This window comes from Fukomys damarensis, unplaced genomic scaffold, assembly GCF_012274545.1.
Source record: "Fukomys damarensis isolate Sample0158 unplaced genomic scaffold, DMR_v1.0_HiC HiC_scaffold_19, whole genome shotgun sequence".
NCBI lineage: Eukaryota > Metazoa > Chordata > Mammalia > Rodentia > Bathyergidae > Fukomys > Fukomys damarensis.
In genome coordinates this window covers 10,677,502-10,703,219 of record NW_022900931.1, presented here as the reverse complement: position 1 = coordinate 10,703,219, position 25,718 = coordinate 10,677,502, and the positions used below count along the sequence as shown (strand labels likewise).

At 44.4% G+C, this 25,718-nt stretch overlaps 1 protein-coding gene across 4 annotated transcripts in view; it reads left to right on the top strand.

Moving 5' to 3' along the window:
- Dusp16 (dual specificity phosphatase 16) overlaps positions 1 to 21,499 on the top strand; it is a 173,567-nt gene extending 152,068 nt beyond the window's left edge. For all 4 annotated transcript variants that reach the window (XM_010638392.3, XM_010638393.3, XM_010638394.3 and 1 more), the window contains 4 exons: positions 4,443 to 4,606; positions 12,352 to 12,511; positions 16,541 to 16,664; positions 18,349 to 21,499. In XM_010638392.3, coding sequence (XP_010636694.1) covers positions 4,443 to 4,606; positions 12,352 to 12,511; positions 16,541 to 16,664; positions 18,349 to 19,522 — 1,622 coding nt within the window. In that variant the 3' untranslated portion in view covers positions 19,523 to 21,499. The remainder of the gene's footprint in view (positions 1 to 4,442; positions 4,607 to 12,351; positions 12,512 to 16,540; positions 16,665 to 18,348) is intronic.
- Positions 21,500 to 25,718: the final 4,219 nt, after the last annotated feature.

The window sequence follows — 25,718 nt, the reverse complement described above, 5'->3', positions numbered from 1 at the left end:
TATTAATTAAACAAAACTGGACTCAGTAGAGCACAACAGTGAATGAAAGGTCAGTGAATGGAAAAAGCTGTCAATGAAGGAGGATGTCAGCAGGGTGGAACATTGTCAGAGATAAAGATCGGGGAAAATATGCTCTTGGCTGAGGTAGTGTTCCATGGAAGTGTCTAGGAGCTACAGTTTGGGACATTTTAAGCCATTCTGAAATGAATGAGTGCTCAGATTTAATTGAAATATATTTAATATTTTAAAATATTGGACACTTTTTATGCTAGATATTAGTTGAAAATATTTGTAAAGAAGAGGTTCTTGTTTGATGATGTGTTTTACAAGGTAGTATTTGTTTGCTTCGGCTTTTTTTTTTGTTCTGAGATTGAATAGTGTGTTTTTGTTTGATTTGTTTTTTTTCACTTATTTCTGTCCCTGTCGTGGAATTTTTTAGAGCCACGTTCACTTTCGAGGCATACTGAGGTTAGTGATCAAAGACCTCTGTGCTCATTAGTGAAAGACCGGGATGGCTCTGAACAGCCAGGCTGGCTGGCTGAGTACATGATTGTTGTGGACTTGCATCTGAAAATTGTTCTGTAGAGGGTGCTGGAAAGCCAAGATGTGGCTTCAGTTCCACCACCAACTTGGAAACTGCAGTCATGAATGAGCCAGTGACTGTGTTTACATTTCAGTTAGTTCCTGTGTAAACTCTGATGTGGGTTATATGCAAAGTGTATTTGAAGAGTCTCTTACGTCTCTGGTCATGTCAGGCCCCCCTTTTTTCATTGAAATGTTTGAACAGTATAGCTTTGGGGAAGTGAACTCTTCCATCATTTGGGGAGCGAGTGTGACCACTGCTAGTCTGGTGCTGAGCACTGTCAGGTCACAGTGGAGCTGGGCCCCACGCTTGTGGACAAGGCTGTCCTTGCATCGGGGAAGAGTTGGAGCTAATGCCACAGGACTTAGGTGCACTCCTTCTAGGTCTGCCCAGTGCTACACAATGTGATTATTTTCTTTTCTCTACAGGAGAATAGTAATTATTGTCTATATCATAGAGTAGTTATAAAGATGGAGGAAATATTTTTTAAGTGTTTAAAGCAGTGCTTGTCACACAGTAAATTTTCAGAACATTCTGTGACTATTACATGATTACTTATCTCATTTATAAGTATGATTACTTATAAAATTAAAATGGAATTCAAGTACAGTTTCCTTGGATCTTCTGGTTTATCCTTCCCTGAGAACATTTATTGGAACATTGTTTTGTTAGATTTAAATGGCAGTCCATCCTATGAACTAACTGTAGCAGAGCCAAAAGAAAAAAATAAGACTGTCCTTTACCAAGACACAGGATCACCTAATTTTATGAAAGTTACAACTTAAAGTTGTACAATTAATTAGAATCAAAATAGTGCCTGTCAGTTATGTTGGGTGGATATAAGGAAAGAAAGATGAGAATCTTTGCTGTTTACTGTTGGAACTACTGCGAGGGGAAAAGCTTCACCTACCAATTTTAGTATATGTGCTGCCGAAGTGAGCACAAGCTTCGCCTTAAATAATAACTGCATGACACAATTAGAGAAACGGAAAAGGAGCAAAACGTGAATAGAAATAAAGCTAAATCGAAACAGTGGGCACTCCTAGCCCAGCACTACCTGCCCCCCTTGCTGAGGTCGTCTGCAGGGTGTATTTGCAGTGTAGGGGTTTGGATTGACTTGTATTTGCAGTGTAGGGGTTTGGAAGTTTCAGTTCCACTAGCAATTAATAGATTTTTAGCAGGAAATCCGTGGTCAAATAAGTTTGGAAAAGTTTATTTCGCTCAAATAAATCAAACTGGTTTCTTTGAAGATACTTTTTGGATCCTTTAATATGCTAACGAGTGCCGTGACTCTCGCAGAGAGATAGGAGATGCAGTGTTTCTCTTCGTTTTTGGACAGAATCTTCCATCTTACAAGCCTCTTGGAGGACAGCAGTGTTGTGAAGCACTTTGGGGAAGGTAACTTACAAGCAGTGCTTTTCTCCTGGTGTCTAAAGAGGTGGTAGCTAAACAGTTAGTGGCAGATCAAGGGTGGAGGAAGCCTCACAGATGGTGCTGTTCTTGTACCTACAAACACTACGGTGGAATAATAATCGCCGATACCTGTCGAGGACTTGCTGTGTTCCACACAGAGAATACTCAGACGTGTTAACTAATCATCTTAACAACCGTATGAGGTAGCTGTGATCATCATCCTCGTGTTATAGACGAGGAAGCCAAGAGCCAAAGGGCCTACATAAATTTATCAAGTAAGACAGCTGGAAAGTGGTGAAGCCGGGATGAGCACTCATGCAGGAGCTCATGCTCTTGTTTTCTCTGCTGGGCCTTGTGTGTATGTGCCACAGCCTCTATGTGTGCACATGAGGGCGGGCCAGCAATGGCATCCCTGGGTGAGAGATAACTGAGTTTTGTATGGCTGAAGGTCACGTTTGGAAATCCTAAGAAATGAAACTACACAGATCCTGAAGGCCTCATACATCACAAAGGAATTTCTGATCCTGTAATGGACCTACTCTGTCCAGCACATGACCTTAAAAACTTCAGTAAGTTTACGAACTGAAAATGCAGATAAGTAGCCAGTTGGAGGCCAGGAATATACTCTGACCATTTGGAGGTGGCACAGTTGTCACAGCTTCCTGCCATCTTAGCTCACTGTGTCTTGGGCCCTGCACTGAGCATGGACAGTAGACAGGAGTCGCGCCGGATCATGCTTGAGTTGAACATAGCACAGAGGTGACAATAAGGGCTTTCTCCTCCTCTCAGCTCCTAGCCCTACCTGCAGTTTTGGAACATAACAGCTTAGACAAGTCTGTTAGTAGGAGATGAAGATAACTTTAGTGAGGTTTTTAGGGTCTTCTCTGAGGCTCAATGAAAGAGGTAGTAAAAAAAAAGTGGGATTGTATTATCGTCCAATCAGAATTAACATATTGTTTTTTAATTTAAAGTATTGAATAGTAATATGAATTAATACTATTATAAATATTCTCTATAATTCAAATCTTGGTTCCTGAGTTTGGGCTTATTAAGCAATGAGCATTTGGATGGCAAGGGATTTATATGAGTTTGTCAGAATCTATTTGGCTCCTGGATTTGAATTCAGATAGCAAGAAATATTTAGATTGGAACCCCAGGTAAATCTTCTTTCTCCTCCAGTGGGCTGTGAGAGTTCCTCCTTCACTTAGGAGAGGTGGTGAGATTGTACCCTAATGAGGGTCACAGAGCAGAGCATTCGAAGGGAAGGACTAGAATAAAGCTGAACTCTCTGAGCCCAGGAATCTTGCCACAAGCCCTCCACGTACCCAAAGCAGAGTAGGGTCAGCCAACACTTCTTTTTCATTAGGGCTCAGCAAAATGAGCAGATCTCCAGATGGTACTGGTAATCATGGGGAACCTTAACCTTGATTAACTGCGTAGAGTCTAAGAACTTGATAGTCTGTTTCTAAGAATAAGAGGTGAATTTTTTTTATATCTTTAAAATGAAAAAATATGCAAGGTGGGATGACTGAAAGTGAATTCTAGAACAATTTTAGCATGACCAATTTTATTTTAAAGAAGTAATTCAGCCTTGGTGTACAATTTTAAAACTTTTTATTTTATGAAAAATAAAATTTCATAACCAAAAAAGAGAATAACAATAGCTATTACACTGTGTCATTATCTTCAGAGTAGTTACTCAAAGTACAAGACATAAACCAAAAAGATTCTTTAAAAAAAATCCCAGATAATAACACAACATTTTTCAGTAACAAAAAATAGCCTAGTACTATAAATGAAACACACTGGCATATATATTGAAATATTTTTAAAACAACAGAATATGTAATTTGCAGTATTCATATACAATGGGGTACTATGCTGCCATAAAGAAAGATACACTTCAGGCATTTGTAGGTAATGGATGGAATTTGAGACCATCATGTTAAGAGAAGTAAGTCAGAACACAAGCTCAAATATCAGATGGTTCTCCCCGCAAAAAAACATGCAGATAGTGCACAAAGTAGAGCAATAAATAGGAAGTAGAGAGATGTTCACATTTTTTTAATATCCCCATTTTGCTTCTATGAATAAATGGCTTGGCTTTTTGCCACTGACTAAAAATTCTCTTTATGTTCCACAAAAAGAAGTCTGCTTGAGGATAGGAAGTAGGGAGCAAATGTCATAGGGTGTGCGAGGACAAAGGAAACATTTGAGAAGGCGAGGGGTCACTCCCAAGGGCCTTCAGGATGTGCACATCCATATTGTGCCTCGTACACCTGGCTCGGTGCTGGGTAACACATCAGGGTTAGCGTCGGCAGTTGGAGAGGGATTCGTGCACAATGGTAGCCACTTGGATCTGTGAGATTTGATTTTTCTGCTTTAAACCACTTCGTCGGGTAGTAACGGAAGGTGCCTGGTATAATTTTATAATGTTTATTCTCAGGTGGGTTTGCCGAGTTCTCTCGTTGTTTCCCTGGCCTCTGTGAAGGAAAATCTACCCTAGTCCCTACCTGCATTTCTCAGCCTTGCTTACCTGTTGCCAACATTGGGCCAACCCGAATTCTTCCCAATCTTTATCTTGGCTGCCAGCGAGATGTCCTCAACAAGGTGGGTGCTTTGAAAATATCCTTCACTGCTGGGTTTATTGGTAGCAGCTGGAAAAACAGCAATTGTCCATTAACTGTCATTTGAAACACAGTGCCATCCCAGAAAGGGAGTACACTGTTCTCAGTGTGACTCCCCAGCTAACAGTTGCATCATCTTTTGGAGTGTTATTTTGTCTGATGTTATTTATTGCCACAGGAAATCCAAACTATGGTCACATTTTCTTGTTTTCCTTGTAGGTCCAAGAGACCTGAACTAGGACAGGCTTTTTAGCCTTATTAGGCTATGGTTTATTGTAGAAATTGGGTGCATGCAGCAAGGTTAATACAGTCACATGTAGAGATGTATTTATTGCCGCACTCTGGAAGGGGACTCAGATTGGGCTCCGACTGAAGGAGGTGTTCATGAAGACCCCTGGGCTGGAGGGTGGGGGAGGTGGTAAAGTACGGCAAGAGTGGTAAGCAGTGGTCAAGATCAAGGCTGCACGTATGTACTGCCAGCCTCATTATGTCTAAGGCTTGTTGGAAGAGCTCTGTTGAGTAAAAAGAGCAAAAAGCATGGATTCTTGATGAAGGGGTTGGCAGTACTGAGTCGGCACACACTAATAGAGGAACACAGATTGGGGACCCCCAGTATGTAATGGTACAAACATAACAGTAGAGCTATAATCTGACTCCACAGTTACATGCTTTTATCCAGCAGTGCTGTAAAACAGTTTTCTTTAAAACTTCTTAACTTGTCACCACAGATTGAAAAGGCAATCAGAGATCTTAATGCAGCTACAGGCAATTTACAAATGCTCATTTCCTTTGTGAAGGGCTATAGGAGCTCTTAATGTTTTCTCCTGTAGTGTGACTAGAACAATCAGACCACAGCTTTCTCTAGTGAGCTAGAGAAAGAATGAAAACAAATACCTACCTTTGGGCAGCAATGAGGCATTATTATTATTTTTTTATTTTGTTTTTGGTACCAGGGATGGAACTCTGGACCTTGCTCTTGCAAGGCAGATGTCGGAACCACTGAGCTTAATTCCCAGCCCAAGGCATTATTATTTATTCCTCTTTTTCCCTCAAGATTTGTGCCTCTTTAAAATTTTACTTCAAATCTGTGTTGTTAATGTTTGTTCTTATTGTGAGATGTGCCTATTTGAGATCTTATAGCTTATGCTTGTATGGAGCCTTTCTGATAGGGTCTCCTTGCCTTTGAGCTTTTGCTTATTATTAATTTTATATGCATACTACACTACAGAAAGCAAAGTTAATTTTCTGAAGTCACATGCATTCTTGAGGCAAAGCCAGAGAGGGTTTACTTAGTCCCCAAATTGGAAAATAAAATTCCTAGTTAAGGATCCTGTTTAATCTGGTAAACATTAACCAGTTAGGTAATTCTACATGGTGATTTTGTTATTTTTGACATTAAATTAAATGGCACATTTGTTTTGCTCTGTTTTTTTCAAATTCAAGAAATGTCAGTTCACAACTTGGTTGAACACCTATAAAGTGACAGGAGTTAAACCAGGACCTAGACTTGAGAATAGGGAAAGAATGGTTTTCTGTTTTGCATTGCCTTCCTGCCTCCTAAACACGCAGCAAGTAGGATACATGCAGTACTTGTGAGGGGAGAGCGGGCTTAGGACAGCCTGGTTCAGCAAGGAATTGTAATGCAGCACTGTCCAGAAGCTGCTTCCACATGGACGTGTAGATTTGGAAAAGTGAGAAATAACACTGGTAGGCAGGACAGCTTTGAAGGTGTTGAGTTGGAGTTTGCATTCAAGGTTGATATTAATTCTCATTGTGGTCTTTCAGAATTGTTCCCTTTGTTTATACACCAAGCTATTTTGTTTATTCTGCTGCATTACATTCATTAGATCTCTCTATCACTGATATCTGGCTGCCTTATATACAGTAAGTGCAGTTCGTTATCAGTGGGATTGCTTGTTCTCTATGCCCATGGCACCCCATATAGTATGTTGATGCACAGAAAATTTCTGTGACATGCCTTTGACATACTTTGGTGACATTTTATTTTAGAAAGACTAATAAAATTAGTGACTTTGTGGAAGCTAGTTTTAGAAACCAACTTCTAGCCAGGCATGGTGGCACACACCTGTAATCCCAGCACTCTGGAGGCTGAGGCAGTGGGGTCACTGTGAGTTTGAGACCAGCCTGGGCTACATAGTGAGCTCCAGGTCAGTCTCAACTACATAGCCAAAAAAAACAACCTCTGGATTTTAATAGAATGGGGTGTACCATTAGGGAAGATTATAAAATTTTAGCATGTCTTAAAAAATTCTTTAAGTGAACATAACTCCTAAAAACTTTCTCATGATGTTAACTCAGCAAACCCCTTAATAAATTTGAGAAACAGGCAAAATAGTCTTTCACAAATTATGAAATGAATGGAATATTGATGAATGACATTTGGTTATTATAAAATGAAAATGTATAAGGAACATATAAAGATTCTTTATCAAAAGACACCAACAAACTAGTTATTAGATCCTGATTTTAATGATTTGAAGGATAATGAATCATTCATCAAATACTACTGTGTGTCGGACTATGTTCTGGGCTCTGAGAACACCAATAAATGGGAGGGAAAGGTCTGTTTTCATGAGCTGATCTCCTACAGGAAAAGAAATTTGACAGCATAATAATTAGCTAAGCTCGACAGTAATTTATTACTGATTACCTATTATGGTGACAAGTGCTATGAAGAAAGAGCAGGAAACAGGGAGTGTCTGTGGGTGTGGGCTGTGATAAAAGGGGTGGTAAAGAAAAGCCTTGGGGAGAGAGAGACATCTGAATGATACTTGGAGATCAAAGAGCAAGCCATTTTGGATATCTGGAGGAAGAGCAGCACAGGCGGAGATTAGTGTTGTCCACGTGACAAAGGAAGGGCAAGGAGACCAAGGTGGCTGGGGCAGAAGGAGCCTGCAGTGTGGTCAAAATACAGAGGGAGGAGATCAAGAGTACAAGACATTGTAGGCTTTGTGCCAGCTTTTGCAGCTAGAGCCATAACTCAGTGGTAGAGCACTTGCCTGGGATGTATGAGGCCCTGGATTCAATCCCTCTGCACTGCCAGAAGAAAAAACATTAGCTTTTGCCAGCATGGTAGCACATATCTGTGATCCCAGCTACTGAAAGCTGAGACAGGATGATTGCAAGTGTGCATTCTGAAACTCCAGCACCCCAAAAACGTTTTTTTAAAATGTTAGCTTTTACTCTGAGAGACAGGGAGTCTCTGGAAGGTGCTGAGCAGAAGAGTAATATGATCAGACTTGCTTCTGTGTGGAAAGTAGGCTATATTCCATATGAGGAGGAAGCCACATGGTAGTAAGACAGAATCAGGGTGGTAGCAGTGGTGCGAAGTGGTAGGAGTCACGTTCTTTTTAAACATAGCCAGTTTTCTTATGGCATGGACAGATCAGGTGCATGCAAAAGACAGGTGTCAAAAAACTGGGAGATGCACCTGCCGTGGGAAAGCCTATGGGAAGAGGACAGTTGTATTGGGCTTGCTAGCTTGGAAAGCCTGTTACACTTCCAGTTGAGTGTGCTGAGCAGGCAGACGGGGTATGAATCCAAGACTATGTCCCTGCAGGATGTATAAATGTGGAGGGTCATTAATGTACAGATAGTATCTAATGCCATAAAATAATGATTATTAAGAGAGAATATGTAATTGAAGAAAAGGACTAAGCCATCAGGCATTCCAACATTAAAATCTGGGCATTTGAAAAGGATCCAGCAAATGGTATTTAGAAATAAATGCTGAAGGGAAATCAAGAGATTGTAGTAGTCCAGGAAATAAATAACAAAGTGTTTTCTAGGAAGACAGAGGAATGAGATACGCCAGGTAGTGGGACAGGCCAGTGGAAGGTGAGAGTTGAAGGCTGGCTGTTGAGTGAGATGGAGATCTCTGGTGATCTTCAAGGAGTTTGGGTAGAGTGGTGGAGAAAACTGGAACAGAACGGGTTCAGGAGGTAACAGGACGAGAGGAATTGGAGACAGCAAATCAGTGTTAGCAGCTCTTTCAAGAAATTTTGCTAATAAGAGTAGCAAATATGTGGAGCAATAGTTGGAGGAAAAAATGGAGAGGAGAAATAATGGTTGGTTGAATTGTTGATGGAGGGAATGACCCAAGGAGAGTGGAGAATTGATGCAGGAGAGAGGCAGAGAATAGCTAGAGCCATATCTTGAATAAATGGGGTGGGCTTTAGTAAGCAGTGAAGGTCTGGCCGTAGGCATGTGGACAAGATTATCCACGGTAACGAGCAGGAAGGCAGAGTAGATAGGTGCATGTGCTGGTAGAAGGGTAAATGTGGAGGTGGAAGTCTATCAAGTTTCTTCTGTTTCTTTTTCCAGTGCAGTTGGGAACAGGATCATCGGTCAGCTTAGAGTGCGGATGAGGAGGGACACGGAGTTTGAAGAAAAAGGGAAGCGTGTGAAAAGGCAACTTAGGGAAAGTGAAGGGACTAGACAAACAGGGATTGCTGAGTGGAAAGTGAGCACAGGTAGTGAGTGCTCTGGAGTCTTCCCTGGCCTTGTTCAGCTGTCTGGGTGCAAATGCAGACAAGCCAGAGAACTGGTTTTGACTGGGTTTTGGAATTCTGCCACCCAGGAGTGAAGAGGTGATAAAGGGGCAGAGGGATTGAGGTAGGGAGCAAGGGAGTGATCCTAATGACTGACACGGTTAAGCTGGGAAGAGAGCAGGCAGACGTGGAGATGGGAACAGATGTGGGCAGGGTGATCAGACTGTAGACGGGCAGGAGCCTGAGGGTTCTGGGAGTAGGGGCATGAGTGAGAGCGAGCTGCAGAGTGGGCTGTGTGAGACAGGTTACGGAAGGGTCGCGGGGACTGATAAGGATGAGACCAGGCAAGACTGCAGGGGCAGCAAGCGGCTGGGGTGCAAGACCCAAGGAGCCAGAGTATGTGACAGCTAGGGAAGGGTTTATCTTACCAGTCAGAGGCATGTGTTAGCACACTTGGTGTAAAGTGGAGCTAAACACTGAAGAGAACTCGATGATATTTTCTTGAAATTTAAATATGATAATGTTTAATTATGGGACAGAATATTCAGTTTTATATATGTTTTAGACATCATGTCAAAACAAAACCAAGTGATTATATAAATACTTATAATTTAATGAGACAGCAATTCTATCCATAATTAAAAATAATTCTATAAAATACTCATTTTTCATAATTATAGTTGTCTCATGTCTGCCATTAAAAACCTTAAATGCTCTATCAGCCTCGTGTATGTATGCCCATAAAAAATTAAGCAAAATGAATCAGCAAGTAAGTAGAATAGTTCTACTTCAGAAACTTCCTCAGCTGACGTTTCTCCATGTCCTCAGCAGGCTGGGTGGCAGCTGCGGCTGGAATATGTCTGCCTCCGCCATCCCACAGTGTACTTGCTGGAAGTTAGCTTTGTGTGCAGATCTGTTTGGTACCGTAATAGTGCACATTAATAAAATATTACATGTACTAATGAAATATGGGTGAGGAAAAAGGGTTGTTTCTGTATGACCTAATTAAATGTTTTGGAAAGATTCAAGAAAAAGTTGGTTTATTTCCCTGTCACATTAGGTGGGCATAAGCAATTGTAAAATACTTGGCAGCTGTTATCTCAAAGGCTGCTATACCAATGGTTTCACAAGTCCTTGTTCCATAAAAAGTGGAAACTATAACTGGTAGATGCATTTGGGTGAGATTTGCCTAAGAACTCCAGTCAGCTGACCTAGAAAAGAAATAGTCAAAAAATACACAACCTGGATAAATGTCTTCTCAAATAACCTCTTCTCTCCTGAGTCACTCCCAAGCCTTCTTGAAAAAGTCTGTGACCAGAATGCTGCTGCTTTGTCTTTTAGAGTTAAAAAAGGCAAAACAATGCATTGGAACTTCAGTCTACTACTTCACTTAGTTGAAGCGTATACACGTACACTAGATACTCCATCGTCCCGTCTCATTTGCTGTGGAGGAAACTTAGGAGAGCAAGGCGAGGAGGAGGGTGGATTCTGGCAAGCTAGCAAGACGGGAGCCGTCACGTAACCTCTCGGCCTGTTTCTTCACTTGGGAAACGAGAATGGTGACACCGCATCCAGAGGGGTGCGAGAATTCAGTGAGAATCTATTTAAGTGCTTCACACAGGCCCACCTTGCAGCAGGATCAGAGGTGAGGCAGATTCCTCGCCGCATCCCTTGTCCCGTGTCTCCTAACAGGCTCCAGCCAAGGTGCACGTGTAGTTTTCACTGACTGCAGTTATCATTTCCACAGAGCACAGGTTACTGGGTGAGGTGTCAGAAGTACGTCCTGTCAGTCCGTCTGTGACGGCTTTTAGTGACACGCAGCATGTTTCCCAACACTGCCCGACTCCTCTGGATCGTGTACACAGCTGCCGTCACTCTCTTCTCAGAAACTCCCACCACACCATTACTGAATTGGGTGGGCTGGGATATCGCTATGTCCGTTTGCCTTCTTGTGGTGCTGGGGATCGAACCCAGGGCCTTATATATGCTGACCCACTCTACCAGTGAGGTCCATCCTCAGCCCATATAATTTGCATTTTGAGGAAGTGTCTGAGTTGCCCAGACTGCTGTCAAACCTGCTATGCTCCTTCCTCAGCCTTCCTAATACCTGGGCTCAGGTACATCACACCCAGCTTCCATTTTAATTTATGAATCTGTGGTACTGCTGATAGAAATATAACAGGGGCCTGGTGTAGTGGCACATGCCTATAATCCTAGCGCTCTGAGAGGGCGAGGCAGGAGGATCACAAGTTCTGACCTGCATGGCAACATAGTGATTTAGCAAGACGCTGTCTCAAAATAATAAATTTTTTTAAAGGGGAGAAGCGCTGTGGATGTAACTCAGGGAAGGTCCTGGGTTCCATCCGCAGTGCTGAAAAAAAGAGAGGGGAGGGAAGGAGAGCAGGAGGATTACTCTAGTTGTTAAGAATATGGTTTGAAGAGAAAAACACTGAGAACTTCAAGAGCCCCCTGGTGACAATTTAGCTGTCTTGGTGAGGACTGAGCACTGAATAAGACAAAGAGGGTAACTGGGAGAAAAGTTAGCGGGGGTCTGGTAGCATTTGGGGGAGTAAATAGAGTGGCCAGATGATCTTATTTTCTAGCTCAACTGGTTGGGTGATGCTGTTACCATCAGCCAATCTGGGGATTACCAAGAATTGGAGTTTGGGGCAGAGAAAGTGAGAGGGATAATGTATTTAATCTCTGACATTTTTAATTCGAAGGACCAGTGGGATACCCTAATATCAGTAGGTACTTGGAATTTAAGGGAAGATACAGACTCTCACAGGCAAAACACACAGTGGCATGTGAAGCTGATGAAAAAAGCTATGGAAATAGATGGTGTCTTCAAAAAGAATATTGAGAAGAATGCCCAGGACTGCATCTGAGACAGCCAGCGTGTTTAGTGTGGGAAGACATCCTTGTGTGTACAGATACTCGGAGTCACATAAACGGTTGTTTCATTCTGTAGTTTCTCGTTCTAGTGGTGAAGATACTAGAGTTGTCTATATGAATGTTATGTGAACTTCAGGCATACTATTAAACAGCCTTTTTTCTCCCCTCTCAAACTTAAATCTAAATATTTTCCTGAGCTTTGGAGTTCCTCTGATGTGAATGATTTTAAGGAAACTAGTAATTTTTATAACATTAAACTTTAATCTTTCAAAGTGATGATGTGATTATATTAAGTCACTTTAATTGCTCTTTCCCTCCATAGGAGCTCATGCAACAGAATGGGATTGGCTATGTGTTAAATGCCAGCAGTACCTGTCCAAAGCCAGACTTTATCCCCGAGTCTCATTTCCTGCGTGTGCCTGTGAATGACAGCTTCTGTGAGAAAATTCTGCCCTGGTTGGACAAATCAGTGGATTTCATTGGTGAGTGGCTCAGTGGCAATCCTTGGTTACAGTGTCTTGTGCAGGTGCGGCCTCTTACTCCCACTTTGCCTTTAGAGGAAAGAAAACTACTTCCGAAATGTCAACTCTGAAAACAGCACATTCAGTGGTGAAGGGGATGTGTGCTCCATGCTGTCCCTAAGGGACTGGGCTTGTGACCTCCTGGCTGTGAACAGTACTAAAGCTGAGCCTTCACAGGTCCGTGATTGTATGTTGTCTGAACATCAGGCTGCTGGAGTCTCCATTGCCTCGCTTCGAAGTGCTTTCCCGAGAAAAGTCAGTTCTGTGAAAACAGATCCCATTACACTGGCAGTCTTTTTTTATGTCACAGGATGTCTGACCCTCAGTCCATGCGTCAGTTTTCGTGGGTCTAATGAAATTCCAACCCAGGCACACACAGGTGCACGTGTAGTCATCTCCTGGCAGTGTAGACCGCAGTTGATCTTTCCCTTGCCTTGTTTTGTGACCCTTGGTGCCAGTCACATCTCCTGGTAGGGTGTTGGCGATACGCACTTGAAGTGGTTTCCCTGTAGAGCGGCTGAGCACAGGTAGAAACAGCACCCTCCTGAGCAGTGTGACGAGGTGTGGTCACTGTCTTGGGGAGGAATTTTTATTTTTTCCCCCAGTCCTGTAAGTTTGAGTACTCAAAATTAGTTACTGTAATTAAAAAAAAAAAAACACCAAAAAAAACCAGTTCCTTAAAAAAAGTTAAGCTATATAATCAGGCCCTTGCTCTTTATTTTTTGAGACAGGGTCTTGCTGTGTAGTCCAGGATGGCCTTGAATGTAACCCAGTCTAACCTCAAACTTGCAGCAGTTCTCCTGCCCCAGCCTCCTGGGTTTTGAGATTGCAGGCGTGGGCCTATATTTGAGAGGAATTCTAGGCAGTGCCTTCAGAGTGCTAAATAATTCTGAAACCATTCTTTCAAGATTTCCAGATTGCTGAGGGCTTTCATCTTCAGGAACTTACTCTGAAAATCTGAAGATAAACAGCTATGACTGTTTCAATGTGAACCATCATAAAGAAAATTCCCAAAATTAACTCTTCCCATTGTAGTTCAAGGAAATGTATTCAGCTTAGCACTCAGTTTTTGCCTCTTTAAAATGTTTCAGCTAGAAGTACAATTTGAGAATTTGTTGAAGAGAATGTGACCTTGTTGGGAGTTTATCTGTGTTTAATTTGCGTGGTCTGCTACTGTGGCCACTGCTGTGTCCACCGAAATAACACAAGGCAGAGCTTCCACGTTTTCCCGTTCACTGCAGTTGCCAGTCATCTCTGCATGGCGAGCTCCACGTGCGTGCTGCGAAGATGTACCCCAGACTGCACTCAGCAGTTTGAAGGCTTACAGAGTTTTTTGTTATTTAAATTTCAGTAGGTCTCTGGGGCAGGGGGAGGACTTAGGAGTTGTCACAGACTTTCACTTTTTAACAGGCGGCAGTGCCTGCTGACCTGCTGTGCTGTGGGCCCAGTGGCTGCTTGCACAGGCCCTGCCCCTCCTCAGCACCCACCCAGCTCCCCACACCGAACTCAGCACCTGGGCAGGCAGAATAGGGAGGCCAAGATGGTGTACGTTGAGCCTCTTAGCTAAGTGGTTTGGGGCAAGATACTTCACACTTGTGTCCCTCCCTTACAGGGCTGTAATGGGTGCTGAAGTAGATAGTGTGTGTTTATGCTGAGATGGAGGTCTCCCTGTTCTGCGCACATAGTGCTCCCCAGGTGGGTGGACCACAGGCACTATCATCGTGCCCAGCTTACAAGTTGTCACGCGGAGTGTCCCTTTGTAACGCTGCCTTTTTAGCTCTGTAACTCATTTTTGTTAGATCCTTGTTCGTTTGTGGTCCTTCCCCGCTACCGCCTGTAGAGCCAAGATTTTTAGCTGAGTTTCTGTAGCACCACCCTCCTATGTATGTTTCCTGGGACACCTTGTCACTGCCTTCTTGCTTCCTGTTTGGAACCTGCGGAGGCTCCTTAATTTCCTGCATACAAATGTGTCCTTCAGCCTAACATTCCCAGGAACTCCCCCACCAGTGCCTCCCCACCTGTGGAGCCTTCCCTCTGGTTATTCCCCACACTGCTCCTGAGTGCCAGCCAAGCCAGGCTGCTCATGGGCACTATATTCATGACCATCGCAGGGCTTTCTCAGCATGTTTGCCGCCGCCTCTCTGCTGGGCCCGTAAATTATCACTTCCTGTAGACTCAGCCCAGCACTCGTGTCTGCTGGAACCAGTGTGCCAAGGAAGCCCACTCCAGGATAAGTGCTTTTGATTGTTAAAAATACATTATCCAAACAGTTGTGGTTGCAAAAACAATGTAAGCACAATGCGCAAAATTTGAAAGAGAAAAGGAATCCTGTAACCTCAAGAAGGTAACACATTACTGCCATTGTTTTATTTCCTTCCACACTTTTCTCAATAGTATCAGCCATCCAGAGTGACCTAAGCACCTAACACTAGATCTTCTGGAGGATTGCTAGAACCAGGAAAGGCCATTCTAGGTCCTCATGGTCCAACTCTTGAGATATTTATTTAAAATAATGAGTATATGGTCAACATCTGGAGAGGGGGCTTAAACCATACCTACTTGTAATAAGGATTTGAAGTAGTTTACGGTAAGGGTTAGGGACCAAAAGATACATTAAGATGGGGTAAAGGGGCAAAAACCAAGCAAGATGGGACAAGGAAAGATACGCAGAAAAGCAAAATTGTTGTTTCTTAATGAAATTAAGTGAAAGCCTTAGCTTTGAGCTTCTTAGCAGTTAATGCAGAAGGGAGAATACTGAGGCTATATGCATCCATCTATGTATAATTTTGTATAGTGCTCTGGACTTTCAGTGTTGCGCTGTATTCACCTTTATTGTTTTGATGTGTTTGGTTTTCCTATCTAGAAGGGAAATATATTCATCTACTATCCGAAACTTGTAGGTTGTCTTGTACAAAGTCAAGTGAATACTATAGTGCTTTGGTTCACAAACTCAATTCTCTCCACAATTCTGGTCACAAACCAGGATGAGAGCTGAATCAAATTTCCCCTAATGTCAACACTGAACCTCAGGACTGAATTTGATTCGGTTCTCATCCAACTCAATTTGAAACCAAAATCATGGAAATAATCAAGTTCATGAACTGAGGCACCTCTGTATATTATACACACTAGAAATCTGTACTAGTTATAGGCAGTGAGACTGAAGCAGCCTTATACTATTCAGCTGCAGGAGCAACAGATTCCTTACATACTTGTCAATTTTAAGAATTTTAATGTAAGTTGTGATAAACTCTTGGTAGGACCAGTTAAAACAAAAATGAGAAGGGAAGAATGAGCCTGTAATCCCAGCACTCAGAGGCTGAGGCAAGAGGATTGCACATTCAAGTCCAGCCTGGATTCAATCTCTAGTACTAGAAGAGGTAGAACAAAAGAAGATGGGAGGAGGAGAGGTGGTAGTGGGCAGCAGCAGCTTTATGGCTAAGCACAAACATAACAGAACTGAGGCCACCCAAGCACTGCCCTGAGTGTTAGTGCTTCCGGTCTGTCTGGGGTAGCTCCATCTGCCCTCACAGGAAGTACGAGATGGCAAGGCCCTCGGAATCTCCCTGGTTCTCTGGTCCTAAGAGCATCCGTGAGTCTGCTGTTACAGGGAACTGAGATGATGTAGTAAGACCATAACTTCTAAGTGTCAAGAATCCTTATTGGAGTGACTTAGCCTGATCCCTAGTGTATTTTTTCTTAAATTCAGCAAGTTGAGCCATTTTATAACATACAGAGAAGTTTCCTAAACACAAGAATATAGGTTGTATGGATTTGAGCATTTTAAAGTAACTTCATCCGGGGTGTGCGGCTCAGTGGTACATGCATGCTTGAGGGCCTAGGTTCACTCCTAAAAAAGATGTCTGGCAGCTGTGCTGGAAGTAGCTGAGATTTGCTTTGAGGTTTTGGGGTGAAGACACTGGGCAAATGGCACCAAGACTTCATTGCTGGCTTTTTACCAGTGCCCTTTCTTGAATTTCATGCATCCAGAGAAAGCAAAAGCATCCAATGGATGTGTCCTGGTCCACTGTTTGGCTGGGATCTCTCGCTCTGCCACCATCGCTATCGCCTACATCATGAAGAGGATGGACATGTCTGTGGACGAGGCCTACAGGTGAGCATGGGAGCAGGTGCAATGCTGGTAGCCAGATGAAAGCAGGCCACCTCTGTTTTAATCACACACTATACGCTTACCGTGGATGTTTACCTAAATGGCCCTGCCAAGCCTGGAGAAGAGCACAATTTTAATATCTGGCATTCATTCTGACTTAATGTATCATACTCACCCTCCACTACTTTTTTAAGTCTCAGAAATAACAAATCCAGGCAGAGATTTGCCTCCTCATGAGCGAGCAGCGAAGTATTGAGGGGGGAAGGTGGCAGCAGAATGATTACGACAGAATATACTCTGCTTCACTTTGTATTTCTGTGAGGAAAAAGCCAAATAGTTGGTAGTGTCAAATTACTTATCAAACTCTTTCACCGAGTAGAACTTGCTACATTCTGCAGTCAGCCGGATTCTACAGTGTGTGACTGGGACCGAGCTGCACTCCCGTTCTCACAAGGGAAAGCAGACAGCAGCGGGCCTGCTCAGGCCTGGGTGTACGGCCCTGAGTCTGAGTCGGGCAGCCCTTGCTAAGTAGAGATGGCTGATTTTCTCAAAATCAAAAACTGTGCAGAGCAGGCCTGGGGGAGCAGCTGGATTTTCCTCCTCTATGGCTTATCCCTGGGGAGGAACCTGGAGGGCCTTCTGCACTCCCTCACTGCAACTCTGCTCTCACCTTCGCATCGTCATGGCCCTGTTTGCACTTGTTACAGATGAGCCAGTTATTTTTGGCTTTGTTCATTTGATGTAGGTTACTTGGAGTTTATTTTCAATTCTTCCCTATTCAACTGCAGGTTTTCAGTATAGTAACTCTTGTATCATCTGACAAATATCCATGAATTTCAGGCACCAGTGAACAATTTGTCTCATAGCTCTGATTCTTTGTTGAAATCAGTTACTAGTTTTGATTCCTTGATGAATCTTTTTTAACGTGGTGATTACAAAATTGGACCCAGACATTGGACAGACTTGGCTTTGAATCCCAGCACCATCATTACCTAGCTCTGTGACTTTGGACACGTCCACCTAAGGACTTTGTACTCTGTGGGAATAACAACCATCTGCTGCCGGCTAGGCCTGAGGGCTGAACCACTAATTCGGTGCATCAGCTTTGTGCTTAGCTTCCACAGACTATGTTGTAGCTGCTGCTTCTGTCATGCTCAGTACAAAGAAAGGAAGTCAGAATTAGGTGCTCTGATACTTTGACCATCTCATGCCATCTTTTTTGTCCATTTAAAATGTGAAATATCTTGAAGTGATTACAGACACTGAAAGCGGCCATCAGAAAACAGAACTGAAGGCCAGGGGCTTAGCTCAGTGGTTCCACCGTCTGCCTTCCAAGTGCAAGGTCCTGAGTTCAATCCCTGGTACCAAAAAAAGAAAACAAAGCTGGCAAGTAACTTTTGTGCATGCTAGTGTCCTTGGTGGTGAGCAAAGATCCTCTTACTAGTTGCACTGGGAATGCAGACCCTTGAGCCAGGAGCTAACCCTAGAACTCATGGGCCTGGCACCTGCCCTCTATGAGGTACCCAGGATGAGGCAGGGGCACCTTGTTGCTTTAGGGGCCTCCCAAAACTTATAAACTGTCATCTTCCAAGGTTCTTGGGAAGGTCTGCCTAATCACTACTCACTTAATATTTGTAAGAAAAGGAGTAGCTCTAAAATCAGTTTTTGCTTTTTGTTTTCCTCACAGATTTGTGAAAGAAAAAAGACCGACTATATCTCCAAACTTCAACTTTCTGGGCCAACTTCTGGACTATGAGAAGAAGATCAAGAAACAGACTGGAGCATCAGGGCCAAAGAGCAAACTCAAGCTGCTACACCTGGAAAAGTCAAATGACCCTGTCCCTGCAGTCTCAGAGGGTGGACAGAAGAGTGAGATGTCCCTCAATCCATGCTGTGCCAACTCTGCTACCTCAGAGGCAGCAGGGCAAAGGCCTCTGCATCCTGCCACCGTGCCCAGCATGCAGCCATCACTGTTAGAGGACAGTCAACTGGTGCAGGCGCTCAATGGGCTCCACCTGTCCTCAGATAAGCTGGAAGACAGCAGTAAGCTCAAACGTTCCTTCTCCCTGGATATCAAATCGGTTTCGTATTCAGCCAGCATGGCGGCATCCTTACATGGCTTCTCATCAGAAGATGCTTTGGAATACTACAAACCCTCCACTACCCTGGATGGGACCAACAAGCTCTGCCAGTTCTCCCCAGTTCAGGAAGTGTCAGAGCAGACTCCAGAAACCAGCCCAGATAAGGAGGAAGCCCACATCCCCAAGAAGGCCCAGCCTGCCAGGCCTCCAGAGAGCCAGAGCAAGCGACTGCACACAGTAAGAACCAGCAGCAGTGGGGCCACCCAGAGGCCCCTCTTATCTCCACTGCAGCGAAGTGGGAGTGTGGAAGACAATTACCACACCAACTTCCTCTTCGGCCTTTCCACCAGCCAGCAGCACCTCACCAAGTCTGCTGCCGGGCTGGGCCTCAAGGGCTGGCACTCCGATATCTTGGCTCCCCAGACCTCTACCCACTCCTTGACCAACAGTTGGTATTTTGCCACAGAGTCCTCTCACTTCTACTCTGCTTCGACCATCTATGGAGGCAGTGCCAGCTACTCTGCCTACAGCTGCAGCCAGCTGCCCACTTGTAGTGACCAAGTCTATTCTGTGCGCAGGCGGCAGAAGCCAGGTGACAGGGCTGACTCTCGGCGGAGCTGGCACGAAGAAAGCCCCTTTGAAAAGCAGTTTAAACGCAGAAGCTGCCAAATGGAATTTGGAGAGAGCATCATGTCAGAAAACAGGTCTCGGGAAGAGCTGGGGAAGGTGGGCAGTCAGTCTAGCTTTTCAGGCAGCATGGAAATCATTGAGGTCTCCTGAGGAGAAAGCCTTGTGATTGCTATTGACAGATTTTCTTGTTCACAAAAAGTTTCCCTGTAAATCTGAAATATGTATATATATACATATATATTTTTGGAAAATGGAGCTGTGGTGTTAAAAAGCAAGATGGATCAACACAGTTGTTCTCTCTCAATATCTGCACTTGAGGGATGAACTACTGTTTCTCTCAAAAGTGGAAGGGCAGGTGCTAGAATTCCCCTACGCAGAGTAAACAATTCTAGTCAGTGAACCGCTTATCTTCTCATTCCTACAAAAGCAAGTTTATCCCCTCCACTGACTGTCACACCGTGCCGCAGAGATCTCAGATGCTCAGTGATCCCTGCCCAATCCCTTCCACAGTGCACCTTAGTGCTGAGACTGAGCCAGCTGTGGGCCGAGTGAGGGAGCCCTCTTGGGGACGGAACCCGAGAGGTAAATCCCAGAGAAACGATCCTCTCCAAAGCTGATGCCCAAACCCAAGCTCACCCACCAGCCAAGTGATAGGCACATCACTCTGCCGGACAGACCATGAGGGGCCTCGCCCGGATCCACGGTAGAACCAACCCAGTACCTCAGACAGGACAGTCGGGGCTTTCACCACTACCATGTCTGGGAGCCCGTTTTCTAGGCATTGTGACTAGGTAGCGAGTCAGTTTCCAGACCAATTCAAACTGTATGTGCACAGAATTCCAGTTAGTAATGAATGCAGTAGTTCCTATTTCCGAAAGAAGGACGACTACCTAGGATTCAACCTGGCCAGGATTCTGGCAACATGATTTAAGCTAAAGTTGGGAGGCTAACCATGTCTGCCTCCCTCTATAAATCAAAGAGTTGTTTTAAATGGGGGGTTTAATCCTTTAATTGAAGGCTGACTTGGTTTAAAGCCAATGTGAATTACCTGAGTTGGTAACAGAGTGACAGAACCTTCAAGTTCTCAGCCAAAAATTGGTGTTTTCCATTTCTGTTTCATTGCATGGCTAGTTTGTAAAAGTGTAACAAAGCAGAATTGTATAGGAAACCACCTGGAGAGAAAACTACAGAGAGATTAAGGAAGGTAAAAATTACTAAGAGAAGCAGAAACGTTTCCTTGATGGGTTTTTACCCCTTGGCATGAGATGAAGGTGATATTTCTGTAATTCCATCAGGCTTTTCAAATTCACGAATAGGGCTAGAAAGGTTTTAGGAAACAAGGAATATTCAGAATAAAACAGTATAGGAAGATGAAGAGAAGGCTGCTGGATCTTGTTCAGCTGTGAATAGAAAGTAAGTCACAGCCAGCTCTTTTCAAAAACTGCCCTGCGTGTTTTTAGTATCAGAATGGAGGGAGACAAGGTGGTCTCATGTCTGTGACCTACGGTCATGTGTGGAATCAGTTCTGGCAGCTGAACTCAGGCAGCGATTAGAGCAGTGCACAAGTAACTGCGGATCTGGCTTGTGTTATCAACTGTTGGACAGTCCTCTTTTGAAGCCTTAATTCACATCAGCAGCTTTTGGCGGGGTAAGGAAGGGGGCAGGTGTTGTCAGTGTTCTTTACTGTAAGTGTAGCTTGTTGATCACTCGTATCTCAGGTTTTTCTATGTTTGAGAAATGGACAGTCCTCTGAGTAGGATGGGACTTCATGTTTCCTATGGTGACTGCTATGTGTGTCAGCACAGTGACATGATTCAGCACTGGCTCAGTCATGAGGGTTGTGGGCTTCACAGACAAAACTGGTTGTGTACAAATAATGTGCTACAATGTGGGTGTAAGCTGCACGGGGAGCATGTTGTTAGCATACTGAAAAGGTTCTTTTAAATGATCTCATTTTTCTATGTACACCTTTTACATAATCAAGCATTCTAAAGCTTTCACGTGGTAATTCCGATGTGTCATGTAGACACCAAATGTGTAACAGAATTCACACCCAGAACCTGGTTCCATCTGTCAAACATTTTAGAGATGAAACCAAAAGAGCTCCATGGTTAAAGCTGTTTTCAGACGTGATCATTGGACAAAAGTTTGCCTTGTGTCATTTAGGGTTTCTCTTTGCCATGGTCCCCTCCTTCCTGTCACTGTGCCTTGGTCACACACTACAGCCATTAGTCCTTGAACACCAGTGTCCCATCACCAGTTGTAGGAATCAAGAGCGCCATGCCCAGGCAGCCCAGGGCAAGGCCAGGTGCCACCTGCCGAGCTCAGTGGCTCCCTGCAGCGCGCAGTCACAGGGAGGCCTGGAGTCGACCAGGGCCACACAATGATCTACACAGCAGAATTAGACTTCTGGAGAAATGCGGGAAGATGGCTTCGTACGTCTGTAAAGTTAGGTGTAAAGGCTATAGAAATGTTAATCTGCACATCGTGTTCCTTTGGAGTGAGGCAAGTTGTTGAATGGTTAAATTGTGCATTTCTCATTTTGGTGTGTCATGTATGTTAATATGATGAAATAAAATCAGAACTGGTACCTGTTTATATATAAATGTGAGAAAGGACTTTTTTGCCGAGAGACTTGGTGGAAACCGGCAACCAAGCTGCCAAAGGCGGTAGTGGTAGAGCCTTTCCTGCCATTCTCAAGTGAATGGAGATTTAGCTCAAAATAAAGTGGTGGTGGTGTCCGAGCTGGTGTGTGCTCTCGTTCGCTGGCCCCTGGGTCAGGGGCGGACACTAGTGCCTGCTGCTTCCTTTATCATGCACACAAGAATGGGGTGGGGAAGGGACCAGCTACACACTTCTGCACATTTCCATATAATATTGTGTGTGATCTTGTAATTACAGGAAGAACTGAGGAAGGATCAATATTAAGGATCTGTTGTCCTTAATGACCTACCTCTGTGGATGACCTGGATATGACAGGAGACTAGTAGCTTAGTCATCGGTTTAATACAAATTACGTTTTAGAGGAAATGAATTTACCTTCAGTGCAAGCAGATGGAATGACTGTCAGCCAACTCATAGTGGCCTCACTGAATTTTAGGCTGATTAGATTTAAGAACATTTAAAGGCAAGAAGGATTAGACTGGCTGAGCTAGCACTAGAACTGGCTTGGCCAGAACAGTACAGAAAAACAGGTGGTGGGAGGAGACACACAGCTCTCCGGAGGGGGACAGGCGACCAGGGAGAGGCGACCTGGTAAGACTGGGGAGGCCTTGAGCCAAGCTCTCTGCTTACTTGCAGGGCCAGCCCAGCCCGTTGGAGCCTCCCAGACACAGTTTGGACCCGGCACTACATATCTGACAAAAACTTCACTAAGGGGCTAATTGGGAAGGTGTAGGTTTCCAAGACATGGAGAAAAACAGTATGTGGCAGACCTGCAGTGAGCCCTGAGTGTCCAGAGACGACGTGAGGGTAGAGTGTGTACCAGAAGTAGTTAATGAAGACTTTTTAGCCTCAAAATATTCACTGTTAGTTTATAAAAACTCTTGTCTAGGTTCTGTTTTTCTGACATTAGGCAGGAATGTTTTACGTCTAGTAAACAATACTTGTCTAGGCACTTTATTATTCTACGTCTATAAAAGGAAAATGGAAACAAGTGATCTCTAGCATTCTGAGGCCTGTTCATCCTTGTACAGCAGTATTCTACTTGGTTTTATCTTTAAAACGTTGTGAAATTAACTGGAAAATTGCAGCACTGTCTTGAAAACTTAACATCAGTCATATTATTGCAGTTTGTGGTTATGTAGTTTCATTCTTTTGGTGCTAGATTAATCAGACTTAAAAAAATACTGTCTCACAGGAAATGCAAAATGTGACCTTGAAACGGTGTCCTACACAAACAGGGTGAGCTGCAGAGGGTTAGCTTGGCTGAGGCCTGGGCTGCCTCTGGTCAGGGAATGACAATTTCAAAGTCTGAATTGAAAATACTCGGTTTTCAAAAGATTTCAGCATAAATCATGCCTCCAGGAATGAACTCTGATTGGTGAAGAAAACTGATTTGGGTCATCAGTAAATTCCAACAGGTCCCTACTGGCATGAGGGCCCTGCGGACATCAGGGTGGCACTGGAAAAGCACCTGCAGCTGAGGAAGGGCCATTCTGGGTCCATCTCCCCTGGGAGCCCCGCCTCAGCCCCCAGTAACACCAAGGGCCTCTGAAGGGCACTGAGGAGCCGAACAGGCAAAGGAAATGGCTCACCGACAACAAAGGTTGGACTTCCAGGCTGGCTCCTGATCCCTAAGACATCCACAGCAGCCAGGTAAGTCACCAGGTGTTAAATGTCTCCCACAACGCAGTCATTCGATTCTCAGGATTCCCTGGAGAAAGAGATGCAGAAGAGGGACGGGCTGGTGCCACCAGGTCACCACACGGGTGTTTCCCATCAGAGAACCACGGGGAATGGTGCAGGACACGGGCGTGTCCTCGGGATCCGCTGACGCAGTGAGGGAGCTGGTACAGTCTCGGCGGGCAGGTGGCAGGCCAGTGCCCGGCCAGTGCCCAGGGGAGGACAGCAAGGATGGTGGAGACCTGCACCTGCCCTCACCAGGACCCACGGTGGCCCCTCCTCCTCCTAGGCTGCCCCAGAGGACTGGAAGGAGAAGCGAGCACACATTTGCCCCGGACTTGGAAGCACTGAAGGCAGGGTTCCGAAGGAGCTGAGGGCACCGTGGTCCAGCCCAGAAAATAGGCACAGGATGAAAGAGGGCCTGACCCAGTCGACTTTCAGGGGATAAGCAAGGCGACTGCTGTGTTCCCAGCCATGTCTCGCAGGACTTCTCCCACAGCCAGCCCTCATAAGAAAGAATAGAAAGGAGCTAAGCCAAGATGGTAACACTGCAAAACTACCACACACTGGGCAGATGAACATGAACTCCTTACAAAACGTTGATTCTGCCAATTGCTCTTCTCAGCCTCAACCCAGTAATAAGCAGACTATCACACGTCCGTCTACTCTGGACCCAAATCTTAACACAGTGTTTGTAAGAAGAAAAAGGTGGCTGGCTGAGGTTTTTCATGATGGGCTGGGCCTGCCTTTCTGCCTGCCCCAAACCATTACGTGCTGACACAGCGAGAAAGCCCCACCTGGGAGGCTTCCTCACCACAGAGTGCGATTGTGTCAGTCACACATTTTCATTGCTCTGTAGACAACCTGCCGTGGCTCCTCAGAAGGCACAAGGATGTCCCTGTGGTCAGAGTTGGATTCTACACACTGAACTCAAAAAAGCATGATGGCGATGGCTTCAAAATGCCGCCTCTTGCTGGGTATGGTGGCCCTTATCTGTAATCCCAGGACTCTGGGAAGCTGAGGTAAGCTCAAGTTCAGCCTGGGGAATTTAGCAAGATCTTGTCTCAAATTACTTTTTAAAAAGTAAAAAATCAAAATAAAAACCCCACCTATCAGACTAAGTGAAGGAAATAAGAGTTATTCGTTGTATTCATTCAGTTTATGCTTCTTGGAAATTTTTTTAAAAATACAGAGAGACAATCTAGCCATTTCAAACACTGGAATAAACAGTATCGTGAAATTATTACAGCACTACAAACACAAGCATCACAGAATGAAGCAGTGCGGAAAAGGGGAGAGGATCAAAAGTCCAGCGCCAGATCCTCAACGATGTGACAGGGCACTGTAATCAGAGGGAAACGTGTCATTTAGTACAGGTGGCCACCTCTCTTCACCCTGTAACATTTCCTGGGATGACCTTGCTACTTAGGTTTCTAACTTACAGAGCATCTTTCTTGATTAGCACCTTCTAAGGAACTGCCTGAGAAATGGTTGAAGGACCCAGTGAGATCCTGATCACCAGAAAGAACTTAGAAAACGAGCTGTCACTGGTGACCCAACACAGGGGAACAGCTCCCGCTTCTGGCTCGCCACCCCAGTTCTGCACAATGCCCTCTCAGTGTACAGCTCTGACTTCCCATGGGGAAGGGAAGGCAACAGTTCCCAGGAAGGTGGAGGAATCGAATGCTTCCCTGGGCTCTTTCCTGGGCTCTAGGTTCCAACTTGGCTTCCTAGTTCTGAGGAAATGAACAATCTTGGTTTTTATTTTTGGTCATTAGAAAATACTAGAAGCTAGGCAGGCAGGTCTATAATCCCAGCATTCTAGGAAGCTGAGGCAGGAGGACTGCAAATTTGTGTCCAGTCTGGACAATTTCGTGAGGTCCTGTCTCAAAAAGGGGTGCGGGGCTGGCTCAGTGAAAAGGCCCAGGGTTTAATCCTGACTGCTGCAAAAAGAAAAAGGAGGGAAGGCGGGAGGAAAGGAAAAAAAAAAAAAAAAAAAAAA